General features: G+C 37.1%; 2 protein-coding genes across 6 annotated transcripts; one reads left to right on the top strand and one right to left on the bottom strand.

Moving 5' to 3' along the window:
* Positions 1–1,898: 1,898 nt before the first annotated feature.
* On the top strand, positions 1,899–10,444 carry LOC143858586 (uncharacterized). Of its 5 annotated transcripts, none has more exons than XM_077369263.1 (10): positions 1,899–2,294; positions 3,994–4,074; positions 4,160–4,666; positions 7,413–7,548; positions 7,692–7,854; positions 8,386–8,514; positions 9,173–9,367; positions 9,614–9,736; positions 9,841–9,953; positions 10,090–10,444. In XM_077369263.1, exons 1-9 carry the CDS (start codon positions 2,108–2,110, stop codon positions 9,940–9,942), a joined length of 1,623 nt encoding a protein of 540 aa, XP_077225378.1. In that variant the 5' UTR covers positions 1,899–2,107; the 3' UTR covers positions 9,943–9,953; positions 10,090–10,444. The 5 variants fall into 5 exon arrangements, with proteins under 5 accessions (XP_077225378.1, XP_077225377.1, XP_077225376.1 ...); XM_077369262.1 differs by having other exon boundaries at positions 9,841–9,968; positions 10,145–10,444; XM_077369261.1 differs by having other exon boundaries at positions 1,900–2,294; positions 10,145–10,444.
* Positions 10,445–12,352: 1,908 nt separating this feature from the next.
* On the bottom strand, positions 12,353–19,945 carry LOC143858640 (putative prolyl 4-hydroxylase 6). Its single transcript, XM_077369334.1, has 8 exons — positions 19,769–19,945; positions 19,610–19,693; positions 19,459–19,516; positions 19,281–19,385; positions 13,814–13,871; positions 13,563–13,738; positions 13,429–13,489; positions 12,353–12,803 (listed from the first exon to the last, which is right to left on the bottom strand). Exons 1-8 carry the CDS (start codon positions 19,867–19,869, stop codon positions 12,496–12,498), a joined length of 951 nt encoding a protein of 316 aa, XP_077225449.1. The 5' UTR covers positions 19,870–19,945; the 3' UTR covers positions 12,353–12,495.
* Between the last annotated feature and the right edge of the window lie 3,492 nt (positions 19,946–23,437).

Here is a 23,437-nt window from a genome sequence, read left to right as displayed (position 1 = left end):
TTATTTTTTCACAATTTAGAGGCAATGATCTGATTATGACTTCTTTAAAGGATGCCCTTATAAATTGAAGGTCTTTCCAGATAAAACTTGAAAGTTGGTGGTTCAGCTTACTTTTTTCAGGTGTAATCAAACAATAGAAAAGCAAGAAACTCTAAAATAGTTTTTCTTTTCCAAATGTTCCAAAAAAAATAAAAAAATTCATGAAGCATCCAACCAAGGCCTTGAGGAAACTGGAGTCCTATGGTGTAGTAGTTGTAAGTTGTAACAAAGCCAACAGGTACTGAAAACAAAAACAAAACAACAAACAAGTAAAACCAAGAGTCCTAATCAAACAAAAGGAAGGAAATAACAAGCATATGCCGACGCGCATGGTGCCGACCTGCAATTCCCACGCATTGCATGTGGGCAATTGCATATGTATTGCATGTGAAGGCATCATAATCTTTAGGCTAAAACTACGGTATAGTGGGTCCCACCTTTGACAGGCTATGGTAGAAAATCATGCGAATCACCCAATTCTAACTTCTATTAGTATGTATGTACTGGTTCTTGTTGGGCATGGACGGTTAAAAACCTAGTACATATCTAGGCAACCATTCACCAATCAAATCTATGTTAACCTCTCAACTCACACTTCCTAGAATAAATTTCTTCATTGATATGAAAAAAGACCATTAACATGTTAAATAAAAAATGCCGCTCACCATTTCCTCTAAAACACCTACTAAAACCAATCTTGATACCGTAATCCTTATCTCTAAGACTCCTACTCATACCAATCAGCTAGATAACAAGCTCACAAGCTACACAAATCTAAACTAATTTATTCCACCCAAGTGGGACCCATCCGAAGCTGAGACCCACTATGCTGCAGTCGACATGAGCTCTAATGAAGGCATTCCTGCATATGATATATAGGTTTACTATTCATTTGTTGGGCTCGGACGTAGATAGGCCATGGCCAAAAAAATCATTTCCACAGGATGATCATAACACTTCCTCTGTGGAGGTTTCTATACTGTCCATCCATTTTAAACATCCAAAGATCAGAGGGTTAGGCTCATCCTATGGAGAAGAGTTTTGAAGCATGGCCTGTAAGCATTAGGGCCCAACAAATGAACAGTTTAGATGACCCAAATACACGGCCCACACCATTTTCTTCCTTCCTTATTTCTCACGCGACCCTATTAATATAATAAACACTGGTGTGACTGCAGACCAGCCGTTGTAACCCGATCTGACATGAACCGGCCATTACATAATGGGTTGGCATGGATTAAAACTGGTTCAACCAGATGAATAAATCCGGTTCCTCTGGTGACCATGTGAAGCTAGGACTGATGGATCAAGGGTCTAAGATCATCAGATCAAGATGGGTCCCTATAAATCGACTGGGCTTATGTTCGCCGGCCAGATCAACGGATGAATAACATCCACGTGAATTTTATTCTTAGAATCAAATAAGCTTTCAAACCTATTAAGAATGGAAACTTCTACAATAATTTCCAATTTTTTATACTTAGGTGGTTGGTGTGAGATAGGTAACATTAGGTTTACAACTCTATCAACTACTAAACAAAGAAATAAACCTATTTGCCTAGCTATTCTCTTTGGGCCCCACCACTAATCTCCACTGGGCCCCACACACATTCCCACTTAGTAATCACCGCCAATACCATCTAAAAACAACTCGCATACACCAAACACACACGTCTTTTTCCTTCTTGCTCGCTCGTGTATACACCAAAAGACAAACACTATAACAACACGTGGCAGGAATACATAGATGGGTCCCACGACATAAGAAGATGCCGTACGCAGACAACTGCCGCTATGGTGCGTCTATTGACTTTTAGGACTTGGATGGGAGATCTGAAATCAATACAGAGAGAGAAAGAGGACAAAAAAAACAAAAAAACAGAGGAGCTAATAAAAGACCGTCTCTGCTTTCTCCAACCTTTCGTCTCTGAGAGTGCATACACCGAAACATCTGTGTATGTTCTTTCATTCTTTCTTCTTTGTTTCCGTTTTATCAGTTTGGGAATTCTCGTATTTTCTTGTTAGTATGTAAAAATTTAATTTTAGGGTTTGATTAAGGAAAGAAAACATGGGGAGCTGTGTTTCTATGCCTGATGCTTGTGTTGGGAACGGGAGATCGAATGGTTCAAAACAGTCTAAAAAAAGGAGAAAAGTATTTAAGAAAAAGGGTTTGTCTAGGAAATCTATTGGATCGATTCAGAAAGTGGGTGTTACAGTGGCAGGTGTGCCTGGTCGTCGTTCATATAGTATTCAAGGTTTGTAATTCTAATTCAACTGTTTAATTTTTTTTTAATGAATTTGGTGTTGTTGGGTTATTTCTGTTGTTTGGTTTTGTGGGTTTTGATTGATCTTGTCAGAAATTGAAAACCCAATTGTGAATTTGGTTTTGGATTATGTTCTAATATTTGTTTGATTGCGATCGTTTTTTATAGTTTAAAGGGTTTAGAATTGTGGGTTTAGCTTGCTGCATTGATGTTCATAGTGATTTAATTTGATATTATTTCTTTTGTTTAATTTTAAGAGTGGAGTTTTGTGATGGTTTAAGATTTCTTAGGTGAATTTTCTTATGGGCTATTAGTAATTCTTCAAAGTTTGGAACTTAAAGAAAATACTTGGTTAAATTTTTAGAAAATTTTGAGATTTGAGAGAAATTTTTGCCTAGAAATTTGTCGAACGATCATGTTGCAATTTTGTATTGTTATTATTGTTTGATTGTTGATGCCAATTATGTACTAAAGAAACCTTTGAATTTTCTTAATTTAGGTGAAGGTCTCAATTGATTAATTCTACTGTTTCCCTTGGACTGCACAACTAAGAAAACTAACCCATGAGAACATTCAACTTCTCCATGTCTCGTTTACTTGCTCTGGTTATTGGAATTGACTAAGCCCTCTGATCAGCATTCTGTGATCAGAACCTTCACCTACCTTTAGCTTCGTTTATTTACTACTCTTATTTCCATCCTTTTTGTTAATGTAATTTTCCTTGTATCGATAAAGAGAGAATGGGTAGGTGACATTGGCCAATCGTTGTAAATTACTGATTCGAACATTAGATTTGGAGTTATTGAAGCATCAAAGATTCTGAGTATATGTCGGGGTCCTGCCTAACCCCAGCTTACCAATAAAAAAAAATTAAAGATTCTGAGTATATTGACTTTACAAAATAGTCGCATCTTAGTACAAATTAATGACAATGTTCAAGAGTAATCATCCTAAAGAACTTAGCAAAAAGTTTTAATGAGAATAATTTACGGCAAGTTCAAGGGAATCTATGTAGTTATGTAAACACATTAACCCCCCTCCATTCTGAACCCGATGACTATGGTTTTAACCAGGTAGGGATGGCATTCTTCCTTTCATAGCTTCTTCAAAAATTTGATGGAATGGCGAGCAAGTACTTAAATTTTCTTGGTTTGCACTTGGAAGGCATAGTCAGGGAAGTGAAATGAAACCCATATTCATGTAGATGACAATGGTGCTAGGTGACCTCACTGTTCAAGAATGCAGAGTGGCTGCGTCATGTTCCTTGAAATAAAGGAAGGACTATGAAAAGCAGAATCCAAAGGCGGATTTTTGTTTGTCTTTCACTTATGTTTTCTCCTTCTAAGGTTATTTTAACCGCTTTTGTACTTTATTTGGTCTTCATTTCTACAAAGATGGTGCTATTAGTATGTAAAATTAAAAGTTGATCCATCTCTTAGTAATGAATGCCTTCCCTAATCCAATCATTAATATAATTAATCTAATCTCTTGTTGACACTCCATCTTTTGTCACTATTTATGCAGATTCTTTATCTGAATTTATGATCTTATGCTGATTTATAAGTCTAGTTTCAAGACAAATCTTGCTAGAAGGTTCTTCATGATGGAGCTGCTTTATTCTTTAGGAAATTGTGGTTATTATCCTATGGCATGATAATATTTTAACATTACAATGTGATTGAATTTGCAGGAAGTACTGACGAGGCATGGTTTGATTCTGTTGCAATATTTGAGTCTGATTATGATGATGATTTTCAAAGTGTTCAGGACGGTACATGTCATAAACACCATAACCCTTACAATTGTTTGAAATGTTAATTAAATATCCTTGTCACATAAATTTTCGATTTGCACAGATGTATTTTCCTTAAATGGCTTTGAAGGTGCGTCTGTAACCAGTATTTCTTCTCTGAAAGATGCTAACCATGAAGACATTAATGGAACTATTCCAAGCATCCCTTCCTCCACCGACCTGCCAAAACTAGGGGAACTGCATGTGGAAAATTCGGCATTTGAATATGTCAGTGGGTCCAGTAATAATTCAAGACCCCCTGTTTTGCACTCAAGAGAAGCTGATTTTCAATCAAATTTTGATGGCCCTTTAAATAATACTGGGACTCCAGTTTCCCTTGATGAAATCTCTAGACTTTCTGTAGATGAAGGTGCTAACAGGGAGGAAGGGGGAGTATTGAACCATTGTGGTACTCTGCCTACTGCCTGCTTGCCTTGTCTTGTTCATACTGCCCCTTCAATTGACAAGAGAAGATCTCTCAGCCCCGGCCCACCAAGTGCAAGGAAAAAGTCTGCCTCGAAACTTTCCTTCAAATGGCGGTCCATGGAAGGTCATGCTAACCCTACACTATGTGAGTGTCTCCATTATTTATTTGAGTGTGATATTTTGGGTTATTCAAGCATAAGTTAGACATACAGTGTTTGATTTATTTAGTGAACTTGTAATAAAAAAAAAAAAAAAAAAAAAATGGTGAACGTGACTGTTATTCTTATCAGGAAACTACTCCGAAGATTTGATTAGTATTTGACTGCATAAAACTGAAATTGCCTAAATTGTCATTCCTTTATTGGTCCGTGAAGTTTTGTTGTCATGCCTTTATTAGTATGCATTCCTTATGGATTTGTCAAGTACTGGGCTTCATCTTAATGTTTGTTTGTGTTGAAAAGTTGAACATAATCTTCATTAGACGTTGACTGCTTTCTTTCTGCTTAAATATCTGGATGTTCATTCCTATGTTTATGTGCCACTCACATTCTCTGATGATGAGAAATTTTCTTTTGTTGGTTCTTAATATTTGTCTAATACACTATTACAATTGAACTAGTGTACTTTTAAAAAAAAAAAAAAAAAGATGATGGAATTGTATTCAAAAGAAAAAGGGCCAAAAGCCGAGGACCGAGGTGGTCAGATACAAGCTCAAAAAGAAGAGAATTTGGACTAGTTTACTTTAGAGATGAACAGCATCGTTGGATTTAAAGTTCATGATCTCAGAAGGAGAAAAGTCATACAATATGCATCAAAACATTTTATTCATGTTGAGGAAATTCCATTTAAGCTTACTTGTTGCAAGCTACATACTCAAACTTTGAAATTTGTAAATGTTCTTGATTTATAGCTGAGAAGAACTTTTAAGCATGTAATTATGCATCAATTCTCAGATAGAAATCCCAAGACCTGATTTTATATTTATATGTGTGTGAACATAATGCAAAAATTCATTGTTGAATCAAGCTTTCGTATAGAACAAGTTAAGCTAAAAACCCCTTTAGTTATTGACAAAACCAATCCCGAGTGGACTTCATTGCTAGCACCTCTCACTTTTTCAAACATTCTTCTTGTGAAAAATCATTAAACCCTTATCTATTTTGCTTGGAATTGCACATATCTTGCAAAATCTTTAAAGTATCAACATAAAAGTCAAAAGGGTAGCTCCACTGTGCTTCATTTGAACAAGATTTCAAGTGTATCAGCCTATTGTGTAATGAAAATTTTAGAATCGGATCATATTCAGCATTAGTTTCCTTTTTACTGAATTTCAGTAAATTTATATATTTTGGTTTCTTGGAAGTGACTTCATTTTTTGAAAGATCGGTGTCTAGAGCATAGTTAAACAGGTAGAGCATGTTGTATACCTCTCTACATCAGATTTTAATTCAAGGCTTGTTTTTGCATTCTGCTATCTCTTTGCCAATCCACACTTCTCCTTTTTTGCATTTTATAAGGGACTTATAGAGAATTTTCCCATGTCCTCATAGGTGTTGGCTGATGATCTTGCAATATGAATGTGACCTTACATCTCTCTTGGTGATTCATGAAACAGGACCCCTTCACATGGAATCTTCTATGAAGTACTTTCTAGAATAATACCGTGTAACTAAACAAAAAAATAAAACAAATAAACACATCGTTAATTCCACTTGAAACAGTTATTTTTTTATAACGCGTTATTGATAAAGCAAGATATAATAAATATTGCACCCGGGAATATATGGTCCAATACGTATATCTGGCGTAACTGCACCTTCCCTAAGCTAGAATCTATGCCATATCATTCTCTTCACATAAAACGTGAATGAAAGATGCATCAATGACAAATGATAGATCCTTAAGCAAGATATAATAAGTATTGCACCCGGGAATATATGGTCCAATACATATATGTGGCGTAACTGCACCTTCCCTAAGCTAGAATCTATGCCATATCATTCTCTTCACATAAAATGTGAATGAAAGATGCATCAATGACAAATGATAGATCCTTAATCTCATCTATGATGCATGCTGACATCCTTGGGCTTGGGTTATAAAAGTCCCCATAATCTTGAGATAAATAGCCGTAATCCTTCCATGTATTAGCCATAACTTCATTTCAATATTTAATTCCCATGTGGAGCAAAAACGTCATAAAAACCTCTTCATATTATTGTCTTTGAATACTCGTCCAGTCCCTATTTACCGGCCCTGGATTGCTTGCCGAACTCCCATGAAGTATAGTTCTCTAACATTCCTTTAATAGATGATTTTTTTTTTTTTGAAAATAATAGATGAAACTTGTTGAACCCCGAGTAGTTTTTCCAAGAGGGAATTATGTAGAAACAGATGTGCTTTTCATAAGAAAGGATGTGTTGAGGAATGATCCTTATGCATGTACTACATGTTGACCTCTTATAGTTACATCGACAGTTGTACCACAAAAACACTGTGACACACATTGAGGCTGCTCACCCTGTTTAGTGAATGCATAATGCTTTTCAAATAGAGTACTCTTTTTCATATTTTAAAATGCCCCCCTATGCATCATATTATGGATGGATTTTCAAATAGCTGCCTGAAGCTTTTCAACTTGACTGTAACCACCACCCTTCTCTTGACGCTTTTCCTTCTTCCTTGATTCCCCAACACACTGTTTCTCATAAAGACCACTTACTTGAAGGAAAGGCCAGCTCCTTACTCATGTTTTCTTTTTCATATTTTAAAATTTATTCATCATATTATAGATGGCAGCACCTTGATGTTTTAAAATCGTGGATATGAGCTGAACACATGCTGAAAGCGATGATGTAGTTTATCTTATCCTCTTTCTGTTGCTGTCTCAGTTTCTACAAGGAGTTTTGTGGATAGACCATTAGCAGGTTCCCAAGTTCCATTTTGCCCACTAGAGAAAAAAATGCTTGATTGCTGGTCAGATATTGAGCCTGGTACATTCAAGGTTCGGGGGGAGAATTATCTCAGGTAAAGAAGTGTATGCAGTTGGCTGTTTTTTCCATTAATCTTGTTTCAAACATATTTTTCACATGGAAATTGTTGTACCATGAACCTATCATTTTCTACAAGAACCTATCTTAATTTAGCATCCATTTTGGATTGTATGGCAGGGATAAAAAGAAAGAATTTGCGCCAAATTATGCTGCATATTATCCCTTTGGTGTTGATGTCTTCTTATGTCAGCGGAAAATTGATCACATTGCTCGGTTTGTAGAACTCCCAATTACAGATGCACCTGGCAAGTTTCCACCTATGCTTATAGTAAATGTTCAGGTAATCCTATTTTACACTTTTGACAGCTTTTGCTGATGATCCATTTTTATTTTAGTTTTCTTCTACCCTATTAAGTGCTTTAATGCATTCAATGTTTTGATCATAAAAGATAATCTAGCTTGGGTGTTTTAAATTATCCTTTTTGTACCTTTAGGAAAACACAACAAAGCCTAAGTACATAGCCTTCATCAATATAGAAAAATGAAAAGTCAATACCATTTGATCATTATTGACTTAGTTTACTTCTCGTAGCATGAATTAATATGAATTGCGTTGTGTAGAGTTGCTTTCTGGTGAAATCTTTAGACATTTTTTAGTGTTGGTGTTCATCTGGACCACTCTCTGATTTAATTTAACCATAAATTTGTAATTTAAAATAATCCAGAGTTACTTCAAAGGAATACATTATCCTTTGGGCCTTGCTAATCTCTATTTTCTTGCTTTTAGGAGCAGTTGAATTAAAAGCCCATGTTTTCTTCCTTGTCCAGGTGATAACATATCATAATAACACTTGTTTCTGGCTTTTTGCAGGTTCCATTGCATCCAGCCACCATCTTTCAGAATGAAATTGATGGGGAAGGGATGAGCTTTGTTTTGTACTTTAGGCTTTCCGAGAGTTTCTCCAAAGAACTTCCAACTCATTTCCAAGACAACTTCAGAGTATGCCAAACTCACCATCACTTTGTCTTTTCGGTTTCTGCTTATATTTCTGCAGTTTTGATCCCAGATTACCCCACCCCCACCCACCAAAAAAGGGTGGGTTTATATCCACACTAATCCACTTCTAGCCTTGCCAAAATGCCAAATTGCCCTTTGTCCGTTCTCAAAAAAACTCCCGTATGCATATATGTCCATCACTTAAATTCTTCTAAGCATATCATCTACTTGAACCCAACTACATGTGGTAATCTTCATCACATCACAAGTGAAATCTTTATTTATAGAAAACAAATAGGTATAAGTAAGACATGTACTTAGTTTATTTGTCATATACCAAGGCCTTGGAACATGTAGATTTAAAGTAGGTAGTTGAGGATACCAACTAAGTTTCCATATGTGTGTTTTACTGAAATATAAAGTGTGCTGAAATCCAACATGTATATTTTCTTTCTATAGAGCTCTTCTTAATTATCATTAAAAAAAAACAGAGCTCTTTAATTATTGTTTCAAGAGCTCTGTTCTGTTGAAAGAACTTTGCATTTCATAGTGCTGGTGGTTGTATATCCTATTTTCCCTGGCGCCGGAGTAAATATCCATCAGAAATATTTGGGGATTTACCATGTTTTTGTCAATTTATGTCCATGTTCTTTTGGAACAGAGGTTGATAGATGATGAAGTAGAAAAGGTTAAAGGTTTTCCTGTAGATTCAATTTTACCCATCCGAGAAAGATTAAAAATCTTGGGCCGTGTATCAAACGTGGATGATCTTCACTTGGGTGCAGCTGAGAGGAAGCTTATGCATGCTTACAATGAAAAGCCTGTTCTTTCTCGTCCACAACATGAATTTTACTCGGTGAGTTCATTTGATGATTTCCGCGCGCTAATTATGTTTTTTAATGGCAACAATTTTATTAAGATTTCTGCTAATTATTTTACTTTATGATCCGAATGACGTCTCAACATTCATTATCTTGATCTATTTCAAAGAAAATTGAATCATATCCAAATGCATTGAAATCTTTAATGATTTTAGGTTTAAATTTTGGAATGTATTCACAACTATGAAGCGTTAAACACTACTATATCTACACATTTACAGGGAGAAAACTATTTTGAGATTGATATAGACATGCATAGATTCAGTTACATCTCGAGAAAAGGGTTCGAAGCATTTCAAGACAGACTGAAGCATTGTGTTTTGGATATTGGCTTGACAATTCAGGTTAATTGTTCATCCTGAATTTGTGTTCCAAATTAATTGCTTGCCTGTTTACGTGTATTTTTAATTTGTAGATGGTGGTAACACATGTTATTTTGGTGAAACAGGGGAATAAACCCGAAGAATTGCCGGAGCAGGTCTTATGTTGTGTGCGGTTGAATGGGATCGAATACGCCAATTATCCTCAACTAGCAATGACTTACGTATGAGTTGTGCGTCGGTGAGCCCAACAAAGGTTCCGATATTGTATCATTCAATTAATAAACGCTAATCAAGATTAGCATCCCTTTAAGCATCTTCTTCTCCTTGATTTTGAAATGCTAATCATCTCTTCTTTCATCATGCATATCTTGAAGAATTATTTTTGTGGGTTGGAGATAATTATGGTGCTTGACCATCTGCATCCTATAGGTCCATATACATTGATGGGCAAGACTCTGGTACACACTTGGGAACAGAATTGGGAGGCTTCTTTATCGTTCTTCTCTACTGATTTAACTTTCATCATCTTTAGTGAGGAAGGTTTTACTTCTGTATACCTTGATAGAGAACTTGAATGAACAGTCAGCATGATGAGCATGGATGATTAGCTGAGCAGAAGCCGACGACGACACACAAGAAAGTGTATGATCCATTTCATTCCTTTAATAAATGATCTGTTAATTCGTTTACAATCACCAAGATTATAAATGCATTTCATTTCTTCAAGAAGTTTTTTTTTTTTTTTTTTTTTGAAAAGATAGCTTCTCACTCGATACAATTAGACTACTCAACTCAATTAGTCCTCGGGAAACCAAATCATTTTGGGACAGATTGGCAAAAGGACTAGTAAGGGAAAATAAGTGGTTCTGAAGACCCTAGTGGTGTAATCCATGGCACTTTGTGGTAGGCTCCTAGATCTCGAGAGAAATCTTGACCTCTACCTGTAATCTGTCCTGCTGTTATTAATAAATCTGTTACTGGTTACCTTCTAAAAAAACATTCAGAGGTTGAGAATCAGAGTTGCAACCCAAGCCAAAGCATTCGAGGAGTCTGTATATGATTGCGTGAACCATTTTAAACAACAAAGAAGAGCCTTGGCTTCTGCCTCATTGAAGTGTTGGGCCCAAAAAATGTTTGAAATCGTACCTCCACTGGTGTCACAAAAAATGCCTACGGTCCTTACCTTTCTAAGCTTTCCTTTTGAACTACTATCAAAGTTAAAACTTCACCCAACCTGATGGAGGGGACTACCAACCAACTGCTTTGGGTGGGTCTTAAACCGATCGATCAAGAGGACAAATAGGCAATCTTCTGAAGGAATAACCGTATATTTGAAGACAAATCAAAGCAGGTTGGAAAGGATCATCATAGAAATGGATTTAGTAGCTTGAGGTAGGCAAGACCAAGGTTTTAAATTTTGGACGAAATAAAAAATTTCGGATTTCTATCAGCACCGAAACCGAGACGTTCCGAAACCGAGATTGCCAAAATGTACCAAATTTTGTTCAAAATTTTGGCAAAATTTGTGATAAAATATTAACTGTTTATTTCTTTACAGGATTTCAGCTGAAATTACCAAAATTTCAGTAATTTCGGCCGAAATTTAGGCCCAAAAAACCGACATTTCGAGCACGTCTACTGAATTTCGGTTTCGGTGAGAACCAAAATTACCCCGGAAACCGAAATTTAAAACCTTGGGCAAGACAGCATGCTAACATCTTATAGCATGACAGACATACGATGGATCTTGAAAACGGTCATTTTGGAAAAGAAAACAGACAATGCACATGACGAAACCCATCATTTATTTTACCTCACAGTATTAAATGTTGATATTGTTTTAGCTGGTGTAACAAAAACTCTCTATATGGGCAGCAAACTCCTCGACTCGATCTTTCATTTCATTTTGTCGATCCTGCATATTTATTATTTTACATTCAGGGAGTTCATGACGAATTCATAACTCTCTAATGTTGAGCATGGGCGCCAATCAAAAAATGAACCTCTCTCCAGAAAATTAATGTCACATTTCTTAAATAAAATTAAAATTACATAAATGATATTCTCCCCCTCTTCATCCATGGCCACCTTCTAGTGCATCTATGACCATGGTTTTAAATTTCGACTGAAATCCGAAATTTCGGACTGAAATTTTGGATTTCGGTGGAGACCGACACCGAAACCACCCAAAACCGAAATGGTCATTTATTTCGGCTGAAATTTAATAATGAATAAAATATTGTTTTCGGGTTTTGTACCAAATTTCAACTGAAATTTCGAAATTTCAAGGTCCGAAACTGGTGCCGAAACCAAAATTTTAAACCTTGTCTATGACTACTCTTTTACACTACAAGAGGTTGGCCCAGGGAAGAAATGGGGGTGAATATATCATTTCCCTTCAGATAATCTTATTTGCAAGTAGGGAGCAATCTCGATGTCATCCAAAAGTAGCCCTTAACTAATAATCTGACATTGACGCAATAGATATTTCTATTGACTCAAAAATATCATGCATGTATGATCGACCGGTGGGATGTTGAAATGATAAGCTATTTATGTTGGAGGCACATCATCCAGGGTAGTAAATAACTGATCATGATGATGATCACCACTCTATAATAAGGAGAGTGACCAAGGTTCCCAAAATAAGATTTTTTAATACTGAACTTCAAACTCAGTGTTATACACAACTAGAGAAAATTTTGCTACACTTCAGGTCATCATATATCTTCATCCTAAACAAGAAAAAAAATATTTCTTCATCCTAAACCAGAGATAATCTATGATGAACATACCTTGCAACTCTTCCTACAAAATCCAGGTGACTTGGGGGAACCCACCATATAAAGAGGATTCTTTTGGCACTCACCAGCGTCGGCCCATTGGGAGCAAAGCTCGTCTTCATCTACACACTCTCCACTCCCCGTCCGCCTCTTCACATCATCAAAACTCCTCACATGAATCCATTTTGTTGCAGACCATTTCTCACCCTCGATAACTGGGCAACTTCCATGTAAGCTGTCTGGATCGGTCGTTGCATCGGGATGAAGACTGAAGAATAGCAAAGCATCGCCCTTGTTGGCTTTTACTGCAAAAAACAATACCAATATAGAATATGTAAGACATAACAGAAAACAGATCATGGAAAGAGTCCTGAATTTTGTTAGCACTTTCTGAAGCACGCATCAGAATAAACCACAGGTTCATTCTTAGTGATTAGAGTAAATAATAACCTAACAATAACGAACTTCTGTTGCGTTCTTCCTTGGATGCTGACAGGCACATTTAATTTACATATTGCATCTATTTGTGTTAGCGGATGATTAGGCTAAAATATTTTGATTGCTACAAGCATTTTAGAAAGCCTTTGAAGCATTAAAATAAAGCGCCGGAGCATCCCACAGAAATCAGGACCCTACTCTTAAATCACAATCACAAAAGATTCTCAGGACCCATTTCTATTTTAAAGCTCAAACAGCATTGAACGATTAGGCATTGTGACTTGCTTGATTTTGATTCTCTTTCTTTTTAATTTTTCCCAAACTCCATTGCTACAGGGTTTACTCATTTGTGCAGTATGACTTACTCATTTGTGCAAGTGACATAAGCAGTGCTACAGGATCAGAGGATGAATTTCAGTTTTTTTCTCCTTTATTTTTTTTTGAGGACGAATTTCTGTATTCATAGGGTCTTCTTAATTTCCCAATTAATACCTGCATGGCCTTTTTTGGCACAGTCTGACCACGTATCATCCTTCACTTGAGTCTCCCTAGTCTGCAGAGTATGCCGGCTTAATTGATACATGGAAAATAATGAAAGAATTATGGAATTAATTGAAATTACTTACCTCTGCATTAGGGAATATAGTTTCCCCTCCCATCTCAACATTAGACAAATACATGAGCACTGTGGCAATTCTGTGCCCTCCAAGTTCTTGATTGGATTTGTCATGGAAATAATCGAAATGTGGCTCATACTTCTGACCATGTTCATAGTGAAGTATTTGAATGGATTCACCATTTTCTGATCACCACATTGGACACATGATAAGGTTGAATGAGAAGTCATAAGTTAACCAGAAAAGTTTAATAACACTACCTCTTGGAAGGAAGGTCCAAGCAGCAATCCTGCTCTCAATAGCTGCAACAGTTTCATCCTTGAAAGGCAAAAAATGGAACATAAAATAAAATTTCCAGCCTTACAATTAGATAAGGCCACAATCATTGTCCACGAGAAATAAAAACAGTAGAAAATGGCCTCAAAATGCTGATAGGAAACAATTAATAAGGCCAAACAATCCGTAGTCCAGTTACTGACAAATGAAAAAAGAGAACAGCGGAATTTATAACTCAGGTTTCTTCCTTTAAATAAGACATTCAAATTTAACAAAAACCATATATGTCTCAACCAATCACGAAAAACTGCAACCTGCATGCAATGTGTCAAGTTTAAGTTTTGAAACTATGTGAAGAAGCCCACAAATTATGTAGAGAAACTGAGACATCTTTTTGCAAATTGTAAATTTGTAAGAGAAGAGTAGCTGATTCATTAGCTAGAGATTCTGTAAATAGGACTGATCTATGTGAGGGACAACCTCTACCCCTTTCATAATGAGTTTTTTCAACAATAAAATTTCTATTACTACCAAAGAATTATTTTTTGCACTATAATCGCGATAATATTAATTGAAAGAGAAAAGCTACAAAGGGGCAAGGCAAGCACTCTAGGATGCATTGAAAGATTTTTTTTTTTAAATCAATTCAAAAAAAAAAAAAAAAAATTTCTCTAGAGAAAATCCTTCGCCATATTACAAAAGATTTTATGAATTACAAAGTTTGATTTGTTAATAGAAAGAGAAAAGACACAAGGGCCAAGGTGACCCCCGTAAGCCAAATTAAAAGAAAATGAGAAAAAAAAGGCTTAAGCCTGTAGCTCAATTGGTCAAGGCTTTGTTCTTGAACCTTGAGGTTGGAGGTTCAATCCTAACTTACTCGCCAAAAAAGAAAGAAAATTAAAAAAAGGGAAATGATAAATGCGCCCCTTTACATCACTTGGGACACCCAACTGCAGTGCACGTGGCAATCAGATCCGTTGAATCCTTCTGACGTGAAGTACATCAGCCCCTCTGCAGTCATTAATACACTGTTGCTGGGTGTCCCAAGTGATGAAAAGGGGCGGATTTATCATTTCCCTAAAAAAATCCTCTATAAATAATCTTCGCCACATTACAAAAATTTTATGAATCATAATGTTTGATTTATTAATGGAAAGAGAAATGCTACATGCGGCCAAGGCAGCCCACTAGGCTACATTAAAAGAAAAAGTGAAAACTAAAACTCCTCCATAAAGAATCCTTCGGCACATTACAAAAGAGACATGGTACAATGTAAGTTGAAAATGGATAAGTTCATAGCCTCTCTATTGTAATAGAGAACCACCGGTCCGAAGGCCCAAGTTAATAACCTCTATAAGTTACCATTTAACAATATTTTCTAAATATTTGCCCAATTCCAGTGTTTTTATTTATTACTAATAGAATATCTACTTAAAAACATATAGGAGGATCACTACTTAAAGAACCTATCTAAGTTGCATATAGGACAATTACTGCTTAAAGAACCTATGTAAGGTGTCTCCTCAACAAACTAACCATTGGTATAGTGCCTCTTTAATTGAAAGAGATGATACTTTTAATTGAAAGAACAGTTAATCCATTAATTGGGATGATGGTTAATCTTTAGGAGTTCCTCCGATATCAACCCCTCCATAGCAAGATGGTCCCCACATCATTTGACACTCTTAGGAGCTTAAGGCAGAGAGATAACACCCTACTATGGTCTAACACTTCCACAACTGTATTCATTGAACATGAGGAAACAGACTCTTACTTGATGTCCAACCAATCTCATTCACTAAATATCCTTCTAACCCTTGAGGACTCACAGTTGCTCTTCTTAAACTTTTAACCCAGTTAGTAAATAGTGACACTTTGATCTCCTTTGTCTGAATCATTAATGATGATAAGAAGGGAGAAGACTTGCAATCTATGCCACCACAACTCTAGTTACATTACATCTACGATGGTGAGTCGTCCCAGATTACTACTAGATTCTCCATCAAAACTAAGTTATAGGATACTTAGGGGAGATAGGTTCCTTCAGCTATCACCGACCTCATTTGAAACCAAGTCACGAAAAAACTTGTAATTCCAGAGGATGTCACACAGTAACTCGTGCAAAAACTCTTTTCTTGCTTGAGCCCAATGAATATGGAAAGCTTATTTGTTTGTTATGAAGCTTAACATCGATGGTTGCTCTCTTGGCAATCCAGGTTTAGCTGGTGATGGAAGTGATAAAATAGAGAAATTAAAGAGAAAATAATGACAATGAAAAATAAAAGAAAATCAAGAAATCAAGAAACATATCTGTGTGGTTTGAATAAGATCAACACATTGGATAGGCTCAAAAAGCACAACTTCCAATTGGCAAAGGGGTGTATTTTGTGTGCAGAGGAAGAGTCCATAGGCCACCTCTTCCTTCACTACAAAATTGCATCCTCAATATGGAACCAGGTCTACAAGTGGTTTGGCATTCAGTGGGTTGCTTCGAAATCCGCCACATATATCATGATGAGCTGGCACATTTGTGGCATTGGCTATTTGGGGGGCGATTCTTTGGGAGCTCACTCCTTTTGAGATCATGAGAGAAATATATAAGGAACATGCATACCTTTGAGGATAGGTGGTCGTCCAAGCATTGGTTGAAGTGGAAGATCAGATTTAGTGAGCCATTGAGAGAGAGAGAGAGAGAGAGAGAGAGAGAGAGAGAGGGGGGAGGGGGAGGGGGGGAGGGAGGGAGGGAGGGAGGGAGAGAGAGGGAGGGAGGGAGGGAGGGAGAGAGAGAGAGAGAGAGAGAGAGAGAGAGAGAGAGAGAGAGAGAGAGAGAGAGAGAGAGAGAGAGAGAGAGAGGATTTAGTGTTGCGAGTTGGATGACATCGCAGAAAGAATTCTAGGGTTATTCAGTTAACATCATTTGAAGGAATTGAAAGGCTGTTATAATGGGCAGAATTCCCAAGATGGAAGTTAGTGCTAGATGGAAGTCTCCTCTCAATGATTCGAAGCTTAACGGAGGCATAGCTGGCATTGTAGGTGATGAAATCAAGATTATCAAAGAGCAAATAATCACAATAAAAATATAAAAGAGAAATCAGGACACAGATTCAGTGACAGCATGGGCATCATTCTTTAAACTAGAGAATTTCAGCATAATCTCCAACCTCATATTTGCATGTTTATAAGCTAGGGAATTTCTCCTATATGTATTCAAGAGGCCTATCCAGCAACATTCTGCACCTTTGCTTGTTCATGTGGCATTTTGGTCTTTCAGGAAGTTTGTTTCCAGTGTTGGCAAGATACAATTGTTTATCAATTGGTCATTGCAGGTTTATTGTACGGTGTCTACTATTGTCTTTGACCTACGAGTTTTTTTTTTTTTCCTTCCTTTTGGAAGTTATCCTCATTGACATACATTGTTTACTCAAATTTTTTATAAAACTACATATAAAAATTGAGACTAGATATTGATGGTACACATAAAAGATGAAAATTTCATAAAAGGTAGTAAGCAAGTAGAAAAGGAGACAGCCTTTAGATCCCTCACTCATCCCAATTAAGGGTTATGCAACCTCCTTCTTTTGCAATAAACTGAGCAAAAAAAGGACCTCCAGAAATAAAGTCCATATATAATGTAGAAGTTGTGCATGGGAAGAGAGAAGGAAGCAATCAACTCTTCCGTTTTTATGATGAGGAAATTGCATTTTATTCTGTTCTTACAAAATTTCCTAATATAATGCAAGAAGGGCTTCTAGGTTTCCATCAATCAATATAGATATATAGAGATAAATTGAGTATAAAATATAACTGCATTTCTATCCTCAGGAATGCTTTACCCATAAATCCACCTCTTGCTCCGTTGTAAACTTCTATGAGTCATTGAGTTGACAAATAGAATAAGATAATTTTGGAAAGTTAAAACATCATATGGGTCTATATAAATGCTAGAAAAGGAGCCAAATAAGGCCTATAAACGCAATGAAAGGGTATGAAGAGATGAAGACCTAGCAATAGATAAATTAATTTAATTGTAAAATGATCGTCAATAACATAAACATGATGTATGCCATGATGCTGTTCCCATACACCTACACATGGGACATTGGGTCTCTAGAGGAATTTGAAACGTACTACAAGACGGTGCTTCAAATGAATCATTATGAGTGATCCAATACAAACAGTCAAGTGTAACCACAGAACTTCTATTACAATTGGATGCTAAAGATGATAGATATGTTAGTTCATAGGGTGTACAATGAGAGGGACCTCTTATGCTGATGATCATCTAAGATGGCCAATGGAAAATTCCAGCATCACAGAGGCTAATCGAATAGTCTCGCATTTGTGTGTATGGTTCTATTTATTTTTTTCTCTTATACCTAGAAGTGCCAACGCTTTGGCTGACCGTCAAATTAGGAGCTTCTACAAGACGGTGCTTCAAATGAATGATTATGAGTGATCCAATACAAACAGTCAAGTGTAAAGAGAAATGGACCACATAACTTCTATTACAATAGGATATTGAAAGATGATAGATATGTTAGTTCATAGGGTGGACAAGCGGCCCCAAAATGTGAAAAATGGTGGACAATGAGAGGGTAAACCTCTTACGTTGATGATCATCTAAGATGGCCAACGGAAAATTCCAGCATCACAGAGGCTAATCAAATAGTCTCGCATTTGTGTGTATGGTTCTATTTATTTTTTCTCTTATACCTAGAAGTGCCAACGCTTTGGCTGACCGTCTTGCCAAATTAGGAGCTTCTAGCGAATCTTTGTTTATGGGGCAATCTTTACCCCTCGAAGTGCACCTGTAATCCATTCTTGCTGTTTTAATAAATTATTAACTTCCCCCCCCCCCCCCCCCCCCCCCCCACACAAACACACACACACACACAAAAAGAGTGTAGCCCACATTGCCACATTAATTCTCATAGGGTTAATCCATATTTCAGCTAATAAAGTTTCCTAATCTCATAGGGAGTTCTACTCTAATTAAGAAAATGGCTAACAATAGGAGACTAATAAACCCTAACCGCCAAGATATCCTATATACTAAGTACCTTCTTAACGAGATAAGAAAATTACGAGGATTAATATGAAGGTTACTTGATCTAGCAAGGGTAAGCTTGTGATTCTATTGATTCGTGTGTAAGGATTTGCTTAGATTGGAAGATCCTTCCATCGATCGATGTTAATCATCAAAGGGAACATGACAAAAGTGCGCAAAATTCAGCTCTGAATTTATGGACCTAACAATCCAAAATGGGGCCTATAAGTCAGTATGTTTTACCCAATAGAAAATAGTGTCATCACCTATACAAAATAAAACAGGATATCAACAGAATGTGCATCAATCAGAACCCAAAAAAAATAAACAAGAATGAAATCACAAAAGAACCAAGCAATTATAGCAAATAAAAAAAAAAATACTAAGATTAGACTCTGCAATACCTGACCCTTGCTGATGAACATGCCGGAACTCGTTCGCACTGTGCTCATTATACTCTTCCCAGAATCGTTATCCGCCACCATTGATTTCTCCAGCTTACCCTTAGACTGATTTTTTCTCACAAAATAAGAAATCTTCACAAATTCAATTATACTTATACCCAATTGAAAAAAAAAATACCAGTTCAATTAGGTGATCACATTCCTCATCCGAGAGAAAACCCTTGTACAAGAAAGCCCTAGAATAAAACCCACATATCTGAGAGTAAAAATCGGAGGAAAAAAATAGAAAAAAATAGAAAAAAATTGATAAAGATAAGAAAGATTGAGACCTAGGATGCCAGGAGAGTTGGGTGACTCGAGTCGGATCAAAAGCAGAACGCGGGTCCGTCTTCATTTTCAGAACTGACCCATCCCTGAAGAAAAGAGAACAAATGAGAAAATAGAGAGAAAAGAGAGAGAGAGAGGGAGATGAGAAGAAGGGGGCCTACTTTTCTCCGAGCCAACCAGGAAGGTGAAGAGAGGAGGAATGAGAGAGACGAGGAACAATTAAGAAGAGTGAAAGAGAGAGGAGGAGAATCTGAAACCCCATTTTTTTTTTTTTTTCAAGAAAGATTAATGGAGAGCTTCAATTGATCGATAAATGTAGAGAGGAACAAAGGAAAAGAAGAAAATGGGTTTAGTGGCCGGGGGGGGGGGGGGGGGGGGGGCTGAAATTGTAAAAGAGGGGGTGCAGTTTTTTATAGACGCGGAAGGTCTCGGTTTCGTGTAGACTCGACAGAGAGGCGCCCATTGATTTTGTGTCAAAGTCTCCCGTTGATTTTGTGTTCTCTCTCTCTCTCTCTCTCTCTCTCTCTCTCTCTGTCTCTCTGTCTCTCTCGTATAGACATCAACGAACCAAAATGTTGTGCACAGATGTACTTTAGAATCCAGGCCGTTCATATGGTGGACCACAATACCACTTTTTCTTGATTTTACACTTGTTATGCCTATTTCATGATTTTACACTTGTTATGCCATCAAACTATGGAGGGTGAGGATCAACCCTCTAATATTCAGTCCCTCTATAGATCGGGGGGTAAGGGGTTAGGATCAATCTATGGAAATGATTTTTGGGGCATTATCTATTTAGGTTGTGGCCCATCTAATGGATGGTTTGGATCATCTTATGGTGTAGGCTATACCGTACTTTTTAATAAAGTGAGGAGTGCGATCATCAAAATACGGGAGTGCTGATAACATTTCCCTACAAAAGAGGGGGAGAGGTTAATTCAAGGCAAGTAGACCTCCTAAGGATTCAATCGGACTTCCTAACAAAATGCACAAAGATAGAAATAAATTAATCCAAGACAATCCTTACATAAGTAAGGCTAGTCTAATCCTAATATAATTTTGATGAGATACGATGTATCCCATTCATAACAACATAAACTACTTCACAAATACTCTCTCCTAGAGGACATGGGAATCCAGAGATTCTTCACGTGTTTGATGTAGATCCAACGATCCACGTATAACAACTCAACTCAAACTAAGCCTTTGTCCCAAACTAGTCGGGGTCGGCAACAATCCACGTAGGACACAGATGAAAATCATCCTGTATTTGAACTTGATGAATGTAGACAAATATATAAGTCCACGTGCTGATTATGTAATGAAAAAGAAGTTGATAATGTTTGAAACATTTTCCATTAGGGTGATAAACATTGAATTAACCTAGTCATTTACGAGTCTTAGACGTTTTCTACTGGTAGGGTTCAATGGCTGAGTAAAGATCCCGCACTCTTAAGAGTCCAAAATTGCTAAGAGTCCAAGTGCATGAGGGAAGCTAACTCCAATTCATAGGGGTATCCTATGTAGGGGTGCAACTCGGGTCGGGTTGAGGCCAGCCCAAACCCAACACGAGGAGCCATTTACTCAACCCGAACCTGAGTTCTAACCCGATGAGGTTCACCCCCGACCCAACCCGAGGAACCCTTTTTTTTCCAATTCGAATCTGATCCTACCCGAGTTCCAACCCGACCCGACCCTAGTTTTTAAGCTTACTAAAATAAAATAAATAAATAAATAAAATGTTAGGTTTCACTTGGGTCGTTTCACTTGGGTCGGGTTGCCCAACCCCTCAACCCGAACTTAACCCAGGTTAGGAAACCCGAACCCGACCCGAAACACACCCAATCTGATCCAACTTTTTTTCGGGCTGAACCCAACCTGAGTTGCACCCCTAGTCCTATGTGTCAAATACAATGCCTCAAATCCATTGTCAGTCGGATCCTATTTGGATTGTTCTTCAGATCCTACATCCGGTGTCTCGGTTACAATCCATTTCAAATCGGATGGTAGATCAGAGTGTCCTAGTAGGTCCTAGTAACATTGTACATATATAGTTAAAATTCTCATAAGAGGGTGAAGGCGAGAGGTAAACCGCAGCGACACATTGGTTTAAGGACTTAAAATTTATTGGTGAGAGAAGGAAGAGAAGAGGGTGACTTGAGACTCGAGAGAAGAATGGTGAAATACTGAAAATAGGAATCATTTGAAAAAATAGACATGATTAATTTTTACTAAAATATACTTGAAAAATTACTTAATGTTATAAAAATTGGAGGGTATTTTCATAAAATAATATAATAAAATCAGATTTAGAAACGTCCCACGGGCTTTTGTTAGTTGTCTGTATCAGATCGGTAACTTTTTCAGATCCGAAATATGTTCATGAATCCTAGTAGTGTGTCTAGATCCTATCGGTTTAAGGTTGGATTTGGATGGTACATCAAACTGTCTGGGTCCATTGACACCCATACTGATTCTTGTTTATATAAATCAAGTAGTTGCTTAAAAGGAGCAACATACATCAAGGCAAACAAAAGCAATTAGGGTTTTTTCCTGGGTGTTCCTTGTTCTAAAAAGGAGAGGCTGAAAATTACATTGATCTAAGCATAAGGACATGGGTAGATTGGGTCTCTTCAGTGCTTGCCACACAGTGTTCATCGGGAGCATCTTCAACAGTCAGATCGCACACACGTAGTCTCTCAATTCCATCTGATCATCATGGTTGGGTACGATTCATTTTCTGCATAAAATTCGAATGTAGTTAACAGAAATCAATCATAATAGAAGTGGTACGAAGTGATTGCATAGAAGAAAGACAAAGGGGGTTCCCAGTGGTCCAATTTTGTGCGGTCCTAGACCCAAAAGTGCTTATGTGGGCTCAGCTCAATGGGCCTTTTTTTTGTCTTCCTCGGGCAACTCCAAACAAGAAAGGTTGTTCTCCTGATTTGAACCTCAGAATAACAACCACACGAAAAGACATGCGCATGGGGACCATGAAGGGACTGATCATCCCGCTCTAATAGACTAACACCATGAAGTAGTCTAAAAACACAATATGAGAACTCAATCATTTGTGCTAAGTTTGAGAATTGTAGTTTGCACTGGGGGTTTTGTTTATGGTGGCGTGAACAATACAAATCATGAAACTTTAAACAAAATACCTAAAGATTGAAAGAAGTTAATCTAAGATAAATAATCCTAATATAAATAAGGCTAGTCTAATCTCATACCAATTGTGACGACATAGGGGGCACCTTGGGTCGGGTTGAGATTAGCTTTTGCTGAAGAAATGAACTGCAATCAACCCGAACCCGACCAGATTTCTTGGTAAAAGCCCAACCCGTATTCCCAAAAAACGAGATATGGTGTGTCTCATTCACTAACCTGTGCAAGTTTCTTAAACTATGGCATCCAAAGAAGGAAAACCCTTGTTTATATCTTACATTCAATATTTTGTTGTGTCACATATAGACCTAATCTATTCTTAATGAGGCAATGATAAATCGACCCCCATATATCTTATATCGACCCCCATGAGAGAGAAAGACGCATGGGGTCGATTTATCACTCCCCAAAAAGGCCTCCATCTTTTTTTGAAATGACAAAAATATTCCTAGCTTAGTTCGTGCGGACGTTTATTTCCACAAGCAAAAAAGTAAATTACGGCTGCGCCTACTTATTTATGTATATGTTAGTTCTAAAAAAATTCTTCTCCATAAGATGACTCTAACCCTTTAATTTGTGGAGGACCTATTGGAATCACGGACTCCAATGAGGTGTAAGTGAGAGCGGCTCTCCAAGGGATTAGGTTGATTGAGAGTAGAGAT

This window comes from Tasmannia lanceolata, unplaced genomic scaffold, assembly GCF_043159265.1.
Source record: "Tasmannia lanceolata isolate RefF3 unplaced genomic scaffold, GAP_Taslan_0.1 ptg000026l, whole genome shotgun sequence".
Taxonomy (NCBI): domain Eukaryota; kingdom Viridiplantae; phylum Streptophyta; class Magnoliopsida; order Canellales; family Winteraceae; genus Tasmannia; species Tasmannia lanceolata.
This window is presented reverse-complemented; position numbering and strand designations above follow the sequence as displayed.

Bases quoted from the DNA above. Each gene is read 5' to 3' on its own strand.
- LOC143858586 (XM_077369263.1), top strand. From the start codon at position 2,108: ATGGGGAGCTGTGTTTCTATGCCTGATGCTTGTGTTGGGAACGGGAGA. The intron at 7,549-7,691 runs GTAAAGAAGTGT...ATTGTATGGCAG, and splicing joins CGGGGGGAGAATTATCTCAG to GGATAAAAAGAAAGAATTTG. The intron at 9,737-9,840 runs GTTAATTGTTCA...TTGGTGAAACAG, and splicing joins ATATTGGCTTGACAATTCAG to GGGAATAAACCCGAAGAATT.
- LOC143858640 (XM_077369334.1), bottom strand. From the start codon at position 19,869: ATGGGGTTTCAGATTCTCCTCCTCTCTCTTTCACTCTTCTTAATTGTT. The intron at 13,739-13,813 runs GTAGTGTTATTA...TGTGGTGATCAG, and splicing joins TTGGACCTTCCTTCCAAGAG to AAAATGGTGAATCCATTCAA. The intron at 13,490-13,562 runs GTAAGTAATTTC...CATACTCTGCAG, and splicing joins CTATATTCCCTAATGCAGAG to ACTAGGGAGACTCAAGTGAA.